Raw genomic sequence first — 14,172 nt, forward strand, 5'->3', positions numbered from 1 at the left:
TGCAGCGTCCGCCTAACCGGCCCACCTGCTTCTCTTCGTAGTCATCAGTTTTATTTATCATATAATCAATAATATAGCGAGAGAAGAGGGAGGCAGGCCAGTACAGCCCGATCCGGTTGGGGAGAGTTCTAGCCCGACCAGGCACCTCTCTTTAACCTGCCTCTCTTAGTTATGCTATTATAATTCTAGACTGCCGGGGAAGTTCCTTCCTTCCTGTCACACACTGAGCTGCTCTCTCATCTCTACTTGTTTCCTTTTGTATGCATCCTGTCCCAGAAATGCTTGTTACTAACTTAGCTCTGGGGAGTTTACTCCCCCGAGTCCTTATGTTTCTTCTTCGCAGAGCTATGCTCTGCGATTCTCTGCAATTCCCGGCTGCATCCTGCTGCGTTCTGCTGCGTCCGCCGCATCCGACATGACATGAACTTCCACGATGACCTTCGAAGTCACTGTTCCATTATCTTTAATGGGACTATTATGTGCCACTGTTCATCACACCCCCAACCGGCCCGTCAGACACCGCCTACCAAGAGTCTGGGTCTGCCGAGGTTTCTTCCTAAAAGGGAGTTTTTCCTTGCCACTGTCGCAATAGCCACTGCTAATGCTTGCTCTTGAGGGAATTACTGTAATTCTTGGGGTTTTGGAATTTATAGTGTGGTCTAGACCTACTCTATCTGTAAAGTGTCTCGAGATAACTCTGTTATGATTTGATACTATAAATAAAATTGAATTGAATTGAATTAAAAAGTTATAGTATAACATGTCAGAAAAAAGTCGTATGTCTAAATAAATTCATAGTAGTGTGGAAAAAAAGTACAGCATGTTGAAAAAGTCATTATATAATGTGTTGAAAAAAAGTCATATTATAGCATGTCATAATAATGTCATAAAAAGTCATATTATAGTATGTCATAAAAAAATTCATAAAATTGTCAGCAAGTCATAGTTTTGTATGTCACTATAATATGTCAAAAAATTATCAAAAAAGCATTGTATAGTATGTCAGAAAATCAGAATAAAGAATAATTATAGGGCTTTCCTAAATAACTTATTTTTTGCTCACACATTACACACCCTCATATATCAATATTATATTTATATATATTTATTTATTCAAACTTATATTCATACATGTGACAACAGATGGTGGGAACTTTTGAAATGCATGCTTTTTCCTTTCACATAACATAATGGACCTGAGACATAACGGACATTATGGACTTTTTATGTAAATGTATCTTTTCGATTTCAGAAGATTACAGGATGATTACAGGGGATAATTTTAGGATGTGTAGGATGAGGGGAATAATTCAATAACTTCCTTCCTTCCATTGTTAACACACCAATAGGCTATAACATTGATAACTGGTGATTCTATAAGAAAATGAAACTGTAGACTTCTGTTGTTCCTTCTATCTTATAGCAGGTTCTTCAGGATGTGTTCGACAGCTTTTGGGAAACTGTCACATGTTAGGTGGGGAGGAGGGTTGATTTTATTCTCATCTCCTTCTCTGTATTTACCTGACAGGAGAGAAAGTGAAATCCCATCAACAACAAAAACAAAAACAATAATAATTATAATAGAGGATGTCCACAGAGTCTTTAAAAGTTGCTAAATTTAATTTAGTGACAATTTGGGCCCTTAGAAAGTATTGAAAAGTCTTAAACACTATTTCAGGAGGTAGAACATTTTGTAGTTTTCTTTTCAATATTTGCCAAGGAGGTTGTATTGTTGTTTGTGAATTTAATCATTGCATAGAATGTAAAATATACAAAGGCATAATAAAAAGTCATAGTATAGCGTGCTATAAATATATTTCATAATATACTATGCCAGTGAGTGCGCAATGTATGTCCTTTTCAAATGACGTCAAATCTAGAAGGACTAAGGTAAATATTTTACACAGAATACACACACCCACTACACACCTACACAATGATTAAATCCACGTAAAGTTTAGCACATTAATTATATAGCATATATATTAAACTACTTTTGACAAATAAACATATTGAAAACAAGGAACACAATTGAATACCTCGAATAATGGCATTTAGGACTTTTTAATTTTTCAACTTTTAATACTTTTTAAGACTCTGCGAACACACTGCTTTACATAAAAATATTGGCATAAATAATTTAAAATTAAGTTCATAAGTGCACCTTTGATTGCAATTTAATAGAAGGCTCTGTAGATGCAAAAATAATCGATCATTGAAATTGATTAACAACCTAAAAAAAACAGATTGTGTTTCTAGCGGTCGTGTATTACTGATATTACTTGCTACTAAAACCTGCATTGGGTTACTCACATCTTGCATCTGAATTATGTTGTATTGATACAGTGCTCCAAGGAATTATCATAAATTAAGACTGTTGTTGTTGTGCTAGCTTACAATGTATAGTAAATGCAAGTAAATGTGTGTCGCTTATGTAACCGGTTATAACTCTAAGAAGTCTTAAAATACAGTAAATGTAAAGGCTCTAATTAAAAATAATTGTAGGATTCCTGCATATACCCTGTACTAATTGGATCAGTATTTACTGAGATCCAAGGGAAAATACCATGATATGTATAACATAATGAAGACATTACAGTGGAAAAAAAGAACCACAATTTCTGGTCAATGTGCTGCTGTCAGCGAAGTTAAGGTTGAGACAGGAAAAGGAAGAAGTTGAAGGATAAGAGAAACAACTGAAACTGCTGAGAGATGAGAATAAACTGGAGGAGGACGTTTTTCTTACCGGTTCTGACCAGAATTCCCATCATTCCTGCGTTCTGAGCCCCGCCCACATCATCTCTGGCATCCTATAACATCAACGGGACACAAACCACAGCAAAACAACTTTTAATAAATGTGTACATGTTACTACACTCATGTTCCCAGGCTGCTGTGCAAATGGTCATAAGTTGGTTGTAGATTTACTACCTAATAAAGTTTTATTTTATTTAGGGTGGAAGTTCCACAGAGAACAGAACAGAGGGATTTTTCTACAAGCTTATTAAAAGGTGCTGTAGGTAGGATTGGGAAGATCCAGGACTTAGCCAAAAAATTTGAACATCGACAGTCCCTCCCTCCTTTCTGCTAAAGCCCAAAATATTCTCTAAGCCCTTCCCCCCACAAGGGAGAATAAATGTGTGAGCATGAACAGTGATTGACACACAGTTAGCCCCCCACCCCTGATTGGTGCATCTGAACAGGGAGCTGTGGATTTTTGCAAATCGCACTACAGGCTGTAGGTGGTGCCAGAGGAGCCGGAATCTTTTTTAAATTACCAGCTTCATATAGTTCTACTGGAACATAAGAGTTCTACTGGACAAATAGTTAGTTTTATAAGTCTTACCTACTGCACCTTTAATATTGTTATCAAGTATTGAAAATTAAGTCTCTCCACTAAATGTTTAAATGAACTTAGTTGCTCTTAATTAATCACAATTGACAATATACTTACATCGCCTATCATGACAGCTTCATTGGGGCTACATCCTAAATCAGACAGAGCCTATTTGAAGGAAGCAACCAAAAGAAAATGAGAAGAGAGGTCTTGTTTAGAGGTTATTCAAGTTTTATAACCATGAAATCAGTTCAGACAATACCAAAAACAAAAAAAAACTCACACAAGAAATACAGAAATCTGACTTGCTAAAAATGAACTCTACAGTCTTATCTAGAGTTGGATTTCAAGTAGCAATGTGTTTTAAAATGTTTGTTATGAATACAAAAGCCTCTTCTCTTTTCTTCCTTGAGGAAAAAGGTGGAAACACGTACAAGTATACATTTCTAACCTGTGTGAAAAAAGTCTGTTCTGGCTTTCCCACCACAGTAGCTTTGCAGTCTGTGGCGTACTCAAGTCCCGTTACAAAGGGCCCGGGGCCGAGGGCCAAACCATCCTTACGTTTGTAGTACCGGGCCTTATGGATGGCGATGAGAGGAGCCCCATCCAGAATCATTCTTAGGGAGGAATACACTTGATTAACAGGCTTCACTGTCTTTATCAAAAATAATAAAAAGCATAAAGAAGGGAAGTACTACAAAGTTTAGATGGCATTTTTTTTACAGAGTTACAGACTTTGGTTCTGTTCTATCACAGACTCTGCATTTTAAACTGGTAAAAAAAGCAAGTCGTACATGATTTTGAAACACCCTTTAAGGAAATAGCACAGTATGAAAAAATGAAAGGCAAATTAGAAACTTGATTTTGGTTTCTCATACCAGTGAGAAAAACTAGACTGTAACATAATCTGACCTGTTACGTAACCTGTCAGGAAAACCTCACAATAATTAGAACTCAAATGTTCTGTGGTTGACTGAAGAATGTTAACCACCTGAAAGCCTTGTTGAGCGTTGGGTAGTTGAAGTGATTAGGAGCGAGTCCGATGACAACAGCGTTTGGCTCTGACGTGTCAATACCTGGAAATGGAAAGACGTACAGACATTTGGATTAGTCAATCACTTTTAACTTTGCTATGTTTTTTTCATTTAGCTAGTCATTTACTAAGTAATAATAACTACAGATTCACATATCCAACATTGTTTAAGAGGTAGGTTTTTGTTGACACTGAAGAATAGACAGATTGGAATGGAAATACCATGAATATCAGCTGACAGCACTGGTTAGCAGAGTAATAAACAATAATTCAACAACAATTTTGACAAACAATAATAACAATATCTCGAGGTAACAAAATCTAAAAAGTGATTTTTTTATTTTATTTTAAGGTTGTTTGCTATGGTTGCTGAAACAAATGAGTTTCAAAAGAAATATAAGTAGAATAAAGAAAAAACACACACACACACACACACACACACACACACACACACACACACACACACACACACACACACACACACACACACACACACACACACACACACACACACATACACACACCTCATGGCCTAATCAAATTCTATTAGCAGAGAAAATAGGTTTGCCATCATATTGGTTTATATACAGGCAGTGTTGGGCAGGAGTATTATTTAGTAAGCCGTTACAGTAATGTGAATACTTTTTTTGGCCACAAGTACCCCTACATTCAGGAGCCTAATAGCTTTGTTTAGAGTTGGAGGGTGTGTGAACCGCGCAGCCGAGGTCAACACATCCGCCAACCAACACACTCTCACACACAGCCAAGAAAACACACGCACACACACATACATGTCAGATGACATATGGCTAAAACATATGGACATCGTCAACATTAAATGTCAGAGTTACATAAAGACAGCTTATTTGTGACTAAGAAAAGTGTGCAACATTAGCCACAACCTGCTTAACACTTAAAAGGTCATGTGTTTTTAAAGTCTATATAATGTCTATATGTGATGATGTATGAAAAATGTTAATGTTGAAGTTACAAGGTTTTCAGCGAAAGAAGAGGTAAATGGAGACACATGGCACGTTGCAATAATACCGTTCATATAGGTCAAATAGGCATCAAGACACTTAGCTGCTGTACTTCGTGAGCTGTGATTGCTGCATATTTACTGCAGATATCAAATCACTCTCTTTATCTCTCTGTACATTAAGACTTTCTGGTATTTACAGCAGCTTTAACATACAGCGTGACATCTGCATATTGACGTAAAATAGGATCAGGGGTTTTGCTTGCGACGGATTTCGATGCAAAGGGTTGAGGTTAAAGTTTCCTTGACTTTGTAAGATGAAAAAATTATCTCAGTGTAAGATATTTTCCGTTCTGGCGGACACCTTATTTAGCAGTTTGAGTCTTGGTTGAATTAATTATTTCATAAATGTATTCTAGTAGCAAGTAGTACTAGAAACAAATTAAAACAAATACGTTTTGGCAGTATATGGTATGGTTGTCCCTCCTCTAGGTGAATCAGAAAGAAATATACCTTACTCTTCTATAGAGACCTTACTCTTGCTTGTGATGGAATGCCATTTGCAAATCAGTTTAATTCATTATTTTACAATAAATGGTTTAGCAACTCTGTTCCGTGGTGTTTGATTTTCCATGTTAAAGTAACACAAGTATGGATAATTCGGACAGCACACACAACTCCGTACCAGTGAAATCTTCCAGTGCGCTGTCCTCCACCAACAGCAGCGGTCTGTGCTGTTTCTGCTCTAACAAACTCCTCGCTGCACTCAGTGAAGTGAAGATCTCTTTTTCCTGGATTCAGAAAAAAAGGTAGCCCTCCACAGGTCAAGACAGCAAAATAATCACTTTTGTGTTTTTTTTACGAAATCCCCTCATGGGATATTAAAACTTAAACATTACAGTAAGGCATGCACTGAATTACATATGGCTTTGGATGTTTTTACCTGGAGGTCAAAGTTGAGACGTTGCAGTCGTTCCAGTAAGCTCCTCTTACTCTCCTTAGTTGTGTTGGTCACAAACTTGACAGCTACAGACGCCTGCCGTAACCTGACAGCACCAGAACACAAAAGCAAACAAACCTGCAATTAAAAGCACATTCAGGATTCATATCAATCTATAATACAAAATGAATGACGCAATGATCCGAGAAGACAAGTTTGCTTCAGAAGACGTGCAGCAACATAGTTCATTTCAATGTCATTCATGCAGTGACTCTAGACCCTCCATTCTGGATTCGGGGCTGTTTCCTACCTGTTCAGGGCGTCCTGCGCCCCGGGCACTGCTGCGTCTTCTATATGCAAAGTTCCACTCAGGTCGATGAGCACGGCCTTCAGAGTCCGTCTGCCCGCCATGCTGGAGACCTGCAGAGGAGGAAACGGTGAACGTGACCCAAGGCTCGGCAAATGTTTTGCAGCTTGTAGAGATGCAGCGGCATGTGGGCATGATGACACAGGTGTCCTGCTTTGGACCCTAATTTCCTCTGACACTCTTAAAAACAGCGATGGACACTTAAAATACACAACTTAATAGATTTTGCTACACCGTTTACAGAAATTCACTCATATGAAAAGAGTAATAATAATCCTCCCTTCCATTCGGTTGGTGTCATTTTACTTTCACTTACATTGAATGAACATTAAACAGCCCAAAACCTGCAGCCACCAGGCACGCTGTTAGAATAGAGCTGCTTGGAGTGCAGCCTCCGATTAGGATTTTCTAAACTGCTAAATATGACCAAGGTCCGCTGTAAATGGAGCTTTAGTCAGTTTAAAAAAAGCTTGTTCTTTCATAATAATGTATTATTTTAGAGATTAGAGATTCATAATCATAATTCACATAGGTAATGGCAGAATTGATCAGATTACTGTGTTGTTCAAACCTACACCAAGACAAAATTAGAGAGGATTATTGACCGGTTTGTCCCCAGAACTGATGGCTTCCTGCCTACACCACAGATTTTGGGATTGCATTTTACTGGTATTTGACTGTGTGATCCCCTATTATTTAGACATGCTTGGGTTTCTGTCATGTAGTTATCAATGTGATGGTACAATTAATGCTCTTAATGCCCCCCAAAAATACACACACACACACACACAATCTATTATTTGTGTTTAGTTCAACTAATAACAGGAAACCGCGCTGATGAAAGTGCCGAGCTGAGAATAAGCTTATTTTTCTGCATGTGTGTGTGTGTGTGTGTGTGTGTGTAGTTGTTAAAGGGAAATCAGGGCTGTACAAGCTTCACAATTCTTAAACACTGACCTCTGTTGTGTCTGTAGTATTTAGTTTTTTACGTGACTTTATTGTACTTTACATGATTTTTGCATTTATTAATAACCATAGTTAAGGGTTTATTCAGGTTGTTTCGTTAAATTGTGACCTGAGGAGGCAAACAGCAAGAACAATTGGAAAAGGGAACAGAAAAGATAAGGATATTATTAACATGAAGCCTAATTCGTATGAGAGCGTCCCTGTAACATTCCAATAAAACTCCTGTAGAAAGAGAAAGGGTATACTATGTTCTCAATACTATAGTTTACAGTGACCCCATGTTGTGTAAATGAACGTTCAAATACACAGAACCTGATATTAAGCTGGAGATCACAAAATCCTCAAAGATTTCCAATGGTGGATTTTAAGGGAAACATAGGGGTGGGCGATAGGGAGAAAATCAAATATTTTGACCAAATACCTCGATATTGATACAGCAACAATATTGTAGTGTTGACTATTGGTGCTTTCACAAAATATTTACACAATGAGATTTTTGATAAATAATCATCAGTAATGTGGACATAATGACGTGGGTATATAAGTGGGTAAAGGCAAATAATAGAACAGTTACAACAGTCTGGTAAGTTCAGAAAATTACATAATCTTTACTGTAATGCAGCCTGTAAAACCAGGAAAAGACAACACTTATGTCATATCACGATATAACGATATCCAAAATCTAAGACGATATCTAGTCTCATATCACGATATCGATATAATATCGATATATTGCGCAGCTCTAGGGAAACGTGTATAAAAAGATACATTTATTTCTGTTTGATGTACTGGTGAAGCCATAAAAGTATGAAATCTTATGTTATAGGCCTTTTCACAACAAACACAACTGTCACAGCAGCATGAGCACAGGTGTAACCAAAACAATAAGTAACCCAGTAAGCCATGCTGGTTACCCAGCATGCCTGGGATGCAGCCATTGCCACTGTCATTAACGACACCTGTGCTGTTCCTAGTATCACAAGTAGAAACGTCTGCTGTGAAAAATGAACATTTAGCCCAGTGTAAGCAATGTCGAGCTTCAGTGAAAAGTTGGAACACGCAGATATAGAAAACGTTTAAATGCTGTAAAGATAAAGGGTTGTTGTTGGTGGTTTTAAGGATTTTAAGATTAAAATGAAGGGTGCAAAGTATAAAGCCTCCGATAGCATCACTAACCCTACAACATCATAATCACTTGTACAGTCCTTATTCATTGGTTCTTGTTGTTTTTTTGTCACCTGAACCGTTAATTGATATTTACTGGCCAAACACATCTCAAACTAATTACAGTGAGATGACTAATACTTGACAAACGCTACTACGTGTATAAATCAAACAACTGCAGGGCAGTGACGTTAGTCTGTAAACCTGTAGTTATCACTGTTGGAGCTGCATGAATGGTAAAAGCTAAAGTGGCGTCCATTTAGCTGGGAACTAAAACCTTTCATTTCCGCACACTGAGCGACTGTATTGCTGCTACAACATGTTGCGGTTTTAATTGCACAAACGGCACAATAAACTGAATCAAGTTTACACGTTTAGAAAGTTAGCACACTGCACAGCTAACCTTCCGTAGCAGCAGCAGCAGATGCTTCTCTTGCTTCCTGTTGACGTTTTCTTCTTCGCTGGTGTAAAGGTAGGTTTTAGTCTTCAGGAGCTCAGTCCTCCCACCTGCAGCTAGAAAAAGATAAAAATAAAACAAAACAAAATAGTTAAAGGTACACCGGAATTGACAGATAGTAAAAGCCGAATTATTTTTTCTTTTATGGAAACACTTTTTTTAATAACACACTTTGATACATTTATCTTCTCTTCTCTCTATTATTATTATTATTATTATTATTATTATTATTATTATTATTATTATTATTATTATAATCAGATAAGAGGGTTAACCTTAACCACTTAATCACTCATTAGAATAATAAAAAAAAACATATGTGTCCCATCCCACTAACAACCAACAGATGTATCGCATTAGTGGGTCTTTCAGGGCATTCAGATAGATTTAATATGAGAGGAGGTATTATCAAAATGATAAAAACCTTCTCTCTGCAGGATGCCAGACAACACTGATCAAATCCTCTTTCAACATAGGCTACCTCAAGTGAATAACACTGTTTCCCAATGTTGTTTTTTAGTTTTCAGTTTGGGTTTTGGCACAAATATTTTGCAGCTCATAGACTGTAAAAAACAAAACAAAAAACATGACGTTGGAAAATTAATCTCACACTATAAATGTCTTTGTTCAGACAACTATCTAAATAAGTAAAAAAAATTGAATTCCCTTCTGATTAAAACACTATTGCTTTAATGTGATGCTTTGGATTTCATTTGTTTTATTTTCCTTTTACCAACCTCTTATTTGTTTGGTTTCTCTCTTTTGGTGCTTTCCTTGGTCCTTGCTGTTGTTGTGAACAAACCTGCAACTTTGCTGGTTACGGAAACTAAAACGGCCGTCATAACAGGCACTTATCTTTGTCTCTTTTCACAATTGTGTGTTAGTAAATAACATTAAAATGCATTGAAAATTTTCATTAATTTTTAATTTCAATATCTATTTGGAATTTGAAGCAGCTATCTCTATTGTTCTGATGGACATACTTTTAGGGTGTAAAGTCTCAAACCATTAGTTTATTTTTTTTTTTTCCTTTAAATTGAAGATTTATTCCATCACAGCTATGTTAAAAAATAGAATGGATATCTAGTTTTCAAATGTTGAACTTGTCTTTTTGGAATTAAAACTCATTAAACTTAAACAAATAAAAAATTGTACATCTTTAAGTCCCTTAAAAAGTAACCAGTCAAAACACATTCTAATGATTTATCAATCAGATACATACATACACCCTGACCTGTGAAATGCACATATGTGTGATCGCTTACGGAGTTTACTGTGAACCCACAGCTAAACTCGGACTAATCACAGATCAAAATGGCTTTACAGTGCAAATCCCCCTGATAAACATATGCTTCTAATTCCAGCAGATCCCCTTTCCCCACTCACATATTTAGAAGCAAAACTACAGTAATGGTAATAAAAATGTTTGTGGAGCTTAGCGGGGGGAGAAAATGGTGATAATTCACAACATATGGGGATTATTAATGTAGTGGAGCAGGGAAAGATGGACGAACATGGAGTCAAGAGAAATATGTTAATATTTACACAAAGCAAAAATGGGAGCCATATTGCAGTATCGTATAAAAGTTAAATATATATAAAAATCGACATTTGTAAAAGAGAGACAATGCAAAGAATATTATTGACTAATACATTTATTTCAAGACAACAAACCATCCCAATACCATTACAGTGATGTTTGTGGCATTGAGAGGGTATTGATGTGTAAACGGTAAAAAGGTGCATTGTTTTGAGCCGTTTAGCAATATTGCTTAAAGTCTAGATTACACACATCTGACCCAATCCCAGGTGTGTATGGCTTACTGACCAGTTTAAAGTGAAGAATTTTAGCAATTTAGCTGTTTTGGTACAGAAGACATTGTTCATTATATTAAACTGCAGTTATGGAACTGGTTGATTACATTTTCCGTAAATGTCATTTCCCTACCCAATGGTCGCAATGTTGTTTTAGAGTATATCCTTGTACATTTCAGGACAAAATAATACACAATCACACTGAAGTCTAAAATACAAATTAACAGCCTTAAAAAAATAAAAAATAAACATTGTGTATTTTTTTACCTGGTTTAGGAAACTCCCAAATGTATATATAAAAAAGGTAGCTATACCCCTGGACAGAAGTGTAATAGCATGTAATAAATACTTCCATATTGTCCAGCCCTACTGCTGACAACACTTCTTTAACAAGTTTCTCATTTGTAACGCGATAATACTGACACATATCATCAAATCCTTGTGTCTCAATGTGTGAAAATGAGGACAAAAACGCAAGCACAGCACAACGCTTTTGGATGATAACAGAATCACCATCAAGTGTAGTGTTACGCAGGTTAGGTTAGTGTTAGTCCTGGTGTTAAGTCCACACCAGCCATACTTTCAACCGAGTGACGGGTCAACTCTCCTTCTCTTTGGATGCGAGCAGCTGCATGGTGATTTTTAAGTTTCTCTCTTTCCATGCCAGACATCTCCCCCCTGCGGATGACTGGCAAAGGCAGAAGTCTCTGAATGACGGATATTACTGGGTGTGTTTGTGGTTTTTCCTTGGCACATGTCTAGTCCTCTGGCTTCATTTCACAGTGGCACTCGGGTGTCCCCGCTGTCAACCAAACAGTAACAACAGGACGATGCAGGCCGAATTCACTATTATCAAAGGCACTGTGAAAACAAAACCAACAAAAAGTTAGCAAACTACTCTACCTCTTAAGTATTAGGGCTGGCTATCAAACGTTTGCAGCACTTTTTGAGTACTGGGTGAAATGTATCAAAAACTGTCAAGTACCGAAAGTTTGGTTAAGTTTACAAATTCTATGATTAGATACTTCCTGATTTTAAACAATAATTTAGCTGATTTTATACCGTTTCTATTTATGAAAGTTCTTAAAAACAAAATCAAAACACTGATTCATGTGAGAAGTGTGGTTTATTTTGTTAAATAGAAAAAGGTTTTAAAAGGTCCCATGGCATGAAAATTGCACTTTGAGGTTTTTTAACATTAATATGCGTTCCCCCAGCCTGCCTATGACCCCCCAGTGGCTAGAAATGGTGACAGGTGTAAACCGAGCCCTGGGTATCCTGCTCTGCCTTTGAGAAAATGAAAGCTCAGATGGGCCGATCTGGAATCTTCTCCTTATGAGGTCATAAGGAGCAAGGTTACCTCCCCTTTCTCTGCTTTGCCCGCCCAGAGAATTTGGCCCACCTATGAGAGAGAGACATGATGGCTTTCAAACGAGCAAAAGTGGCAGTTGGTCAAGGCCACACCACCACCCTCCACCTTGCCCCCCCCTCTCTCCTCCTCAATAGCTACAGACACAGAAATGGCACATCCTAAGGAAAGCTCATTGTGGGACTGGCTCTAGTGGCTGTAATTCTGAACCAAATTAGGGGACCACTAAGGTCTATATAAAAGAGACTTCCGATACAGTATTAGGGGACCACTAAGGTCTATATAAAAGAGACTTCCGATACAGTATTAGGGGACCACTGAAGGTCTATATAAAAGCATCCAAAGAGCACCATGTCATGGGACCTTTAAAGAAAACCTTGTTTACCCACTGTGAGGAATCAAAAAAGTATACCGTTATGGTATATGTACAAGGAAATCAGGCATTGATTGAAATCAGGACACCCAGTCCTACCAAATATGACATTCACTCAACATTTACTTGAATCGGTTTTATTTAGTTTTCTTCTAAGGGAAATGGGGAAACTTGTTTTCCAACCTCTCATGACAGTCCGGACCGAGCGAATGAGGGTGAGAATCTGGGCTTTGATTCCTGGATCATCCCCAAAACCTCCAACTCCGTGGTCAACACCCCAGCCGACTGGAGAAAGATGAAGGAGGTGCAAGTAGAAAGGAGGAAAGGGGGCAAAATATAGTAAGGACAAAGCAAACAGGAGGAGGCAGCAATTGGTTAGAGGAGAAAAGAAAGCATGACAGCAAATGTACAGTATGTTATTTTAACAGCCAGTTTTCCCCTTCACATTTTTTACATAAATCATCTTACTCCACACATGGACATTTCTCTTTAATGAACAAACCTTAATGTTCTCCCTGGAAATCTCAACGTGTGTCAGTATAACGTTAGTAAGTTACACAGGCAGCTAATAGTGTACTTTAGTAACGTTACACACCTAACGTTAGCTAGCTTCTTTTAGCATGGTACACACGGTTTATTTCAATTAAATGTATGCTGTACGTTGTCTAAAACATGGCAGAGTACTTACACTTGCTTAGAAACCTTTCTTCATGCAACACAGCGATTGCATTAGTGCATAGAATGGCAGTCTGGATGAGAGAGTACAACGTAAACGCCATGCTGGCAACTTCTTCTTCTTCTTCTTCTTCTTCTTCTTCTTCTTCTTCTTCTTCTTCTTCTTCGTCTTCGTCTTCGTCTTCTTCTTCTTCCAGCAGCACCACTCCCACAAAATGTAGATGCCGTAATCAGGCAGCGGAGGTCGTGCAACAGAAGTAAATTACGTCATTACGTTCATTTCAAAGTGGAGTCGTGGAAGCCACACATCCACGGTGAAAGCGCATGAACTAAACAAGGGAGCTTTTATTTTGATGTATTTATTTAAAGAGTGTATTTTTGCGAGAATCAGGTCATATTTGGACATTATATGTCACATTTTCCATTCTAATTATCTTCCCTAAAAAAGTAAAAACAGGCTATTTTGAAAAATAAGATTATAAAAAAGGAAATAATGAATACATTTTAAATTAAATTAAATTTAAATTCATTAAATGTTTTTTTGTTGTTTTGAACATCAACTAACAAAGCACTAAAAAAAAGATGATCTAAAGTTTTCACAATATTTTCACATTATCTTACACTGTATACTGTCTCTCCTGTCCTGTTCCTTTATTTCGTTTGTATGTACTGTACATGTATGATTTTACCAATCTAT

At 37.3% G+C, this 14,172-nt stretch overlaps 2 protein-coding genes across 2 annotated transcripts; both read right to left on the reverse strand.

The window, feature by feature from the left end:
* Positions 1–1,209: 1,209 nt before the first annotated feature.
* hdhd2 (haloacid dehalogenase-like hydrolase domain containing 2) lies at positions 1,210–9,309 on the reverse strand. Its single transcript, XM_039780692.1, has 9 exons — positions 9,190–9,309; positions 6,600–6,709; positions 6,293–6,395; positions 6,035–6,140; positions 4,329–4,413; positions 3,789–3,954; positions 3,455–3,505; positions 2,747–2,810; positions 1,210–1,521 (listed from the first exon to the last, which is right to left on the reverse strand). Exons 2-9 carry the CDS (start codon positions 6,698–6,700, stop codon positions 1,418–1,420), a joined length of 780 nt encoding a protein of 259 aa, XP_039636626.1. The 5' UTR covers positions 6,701–6,709; positions 9,190–9,309; the 3' UTR covers positions 1,210–1,417.
* Positions 9,310–10,880: 1,571 nt separating this feature from the next.
* ier3ip1 (immediate early response 3 interacting protein 1) lies at positions 10,881–13,680 on the reverse strand. The gene is made up of 3 exons (XM_039780693.1): positions 13,489–13,680; positions 12,984–13,085; positions 10,881–11,919 (listed from the first exon to the last, which is right to left on the reverse strand). Exons 1-3 carry the CDS (start codon positions 13,577–13,579, stop codon positions 11,864–11,866), a joined length of 249 nt encoding a protein of 82 aa, XP_039636627.1. The 5' UTR covers positions 13,580–13,680; the 3' UTR covers positions 10,881–11,863.
* Between the last annotated feature and the right edge of the window lie 492 nt (positions 13,681–14,172).

This window comes from Perca fluviatilis, chromosome 17 (assembly GCF_010015445.1).
Source record: "Perca fluviatilis chromosome 17, GENO_Pfluv_1.0, whole genome shotgun sequence".
Taxonomy (NCBI): Eukaryota; Metazoa; Chordata; class Actinopteri; order Perciformes; family Percidae; genus Perca; species Perca fluviatilis.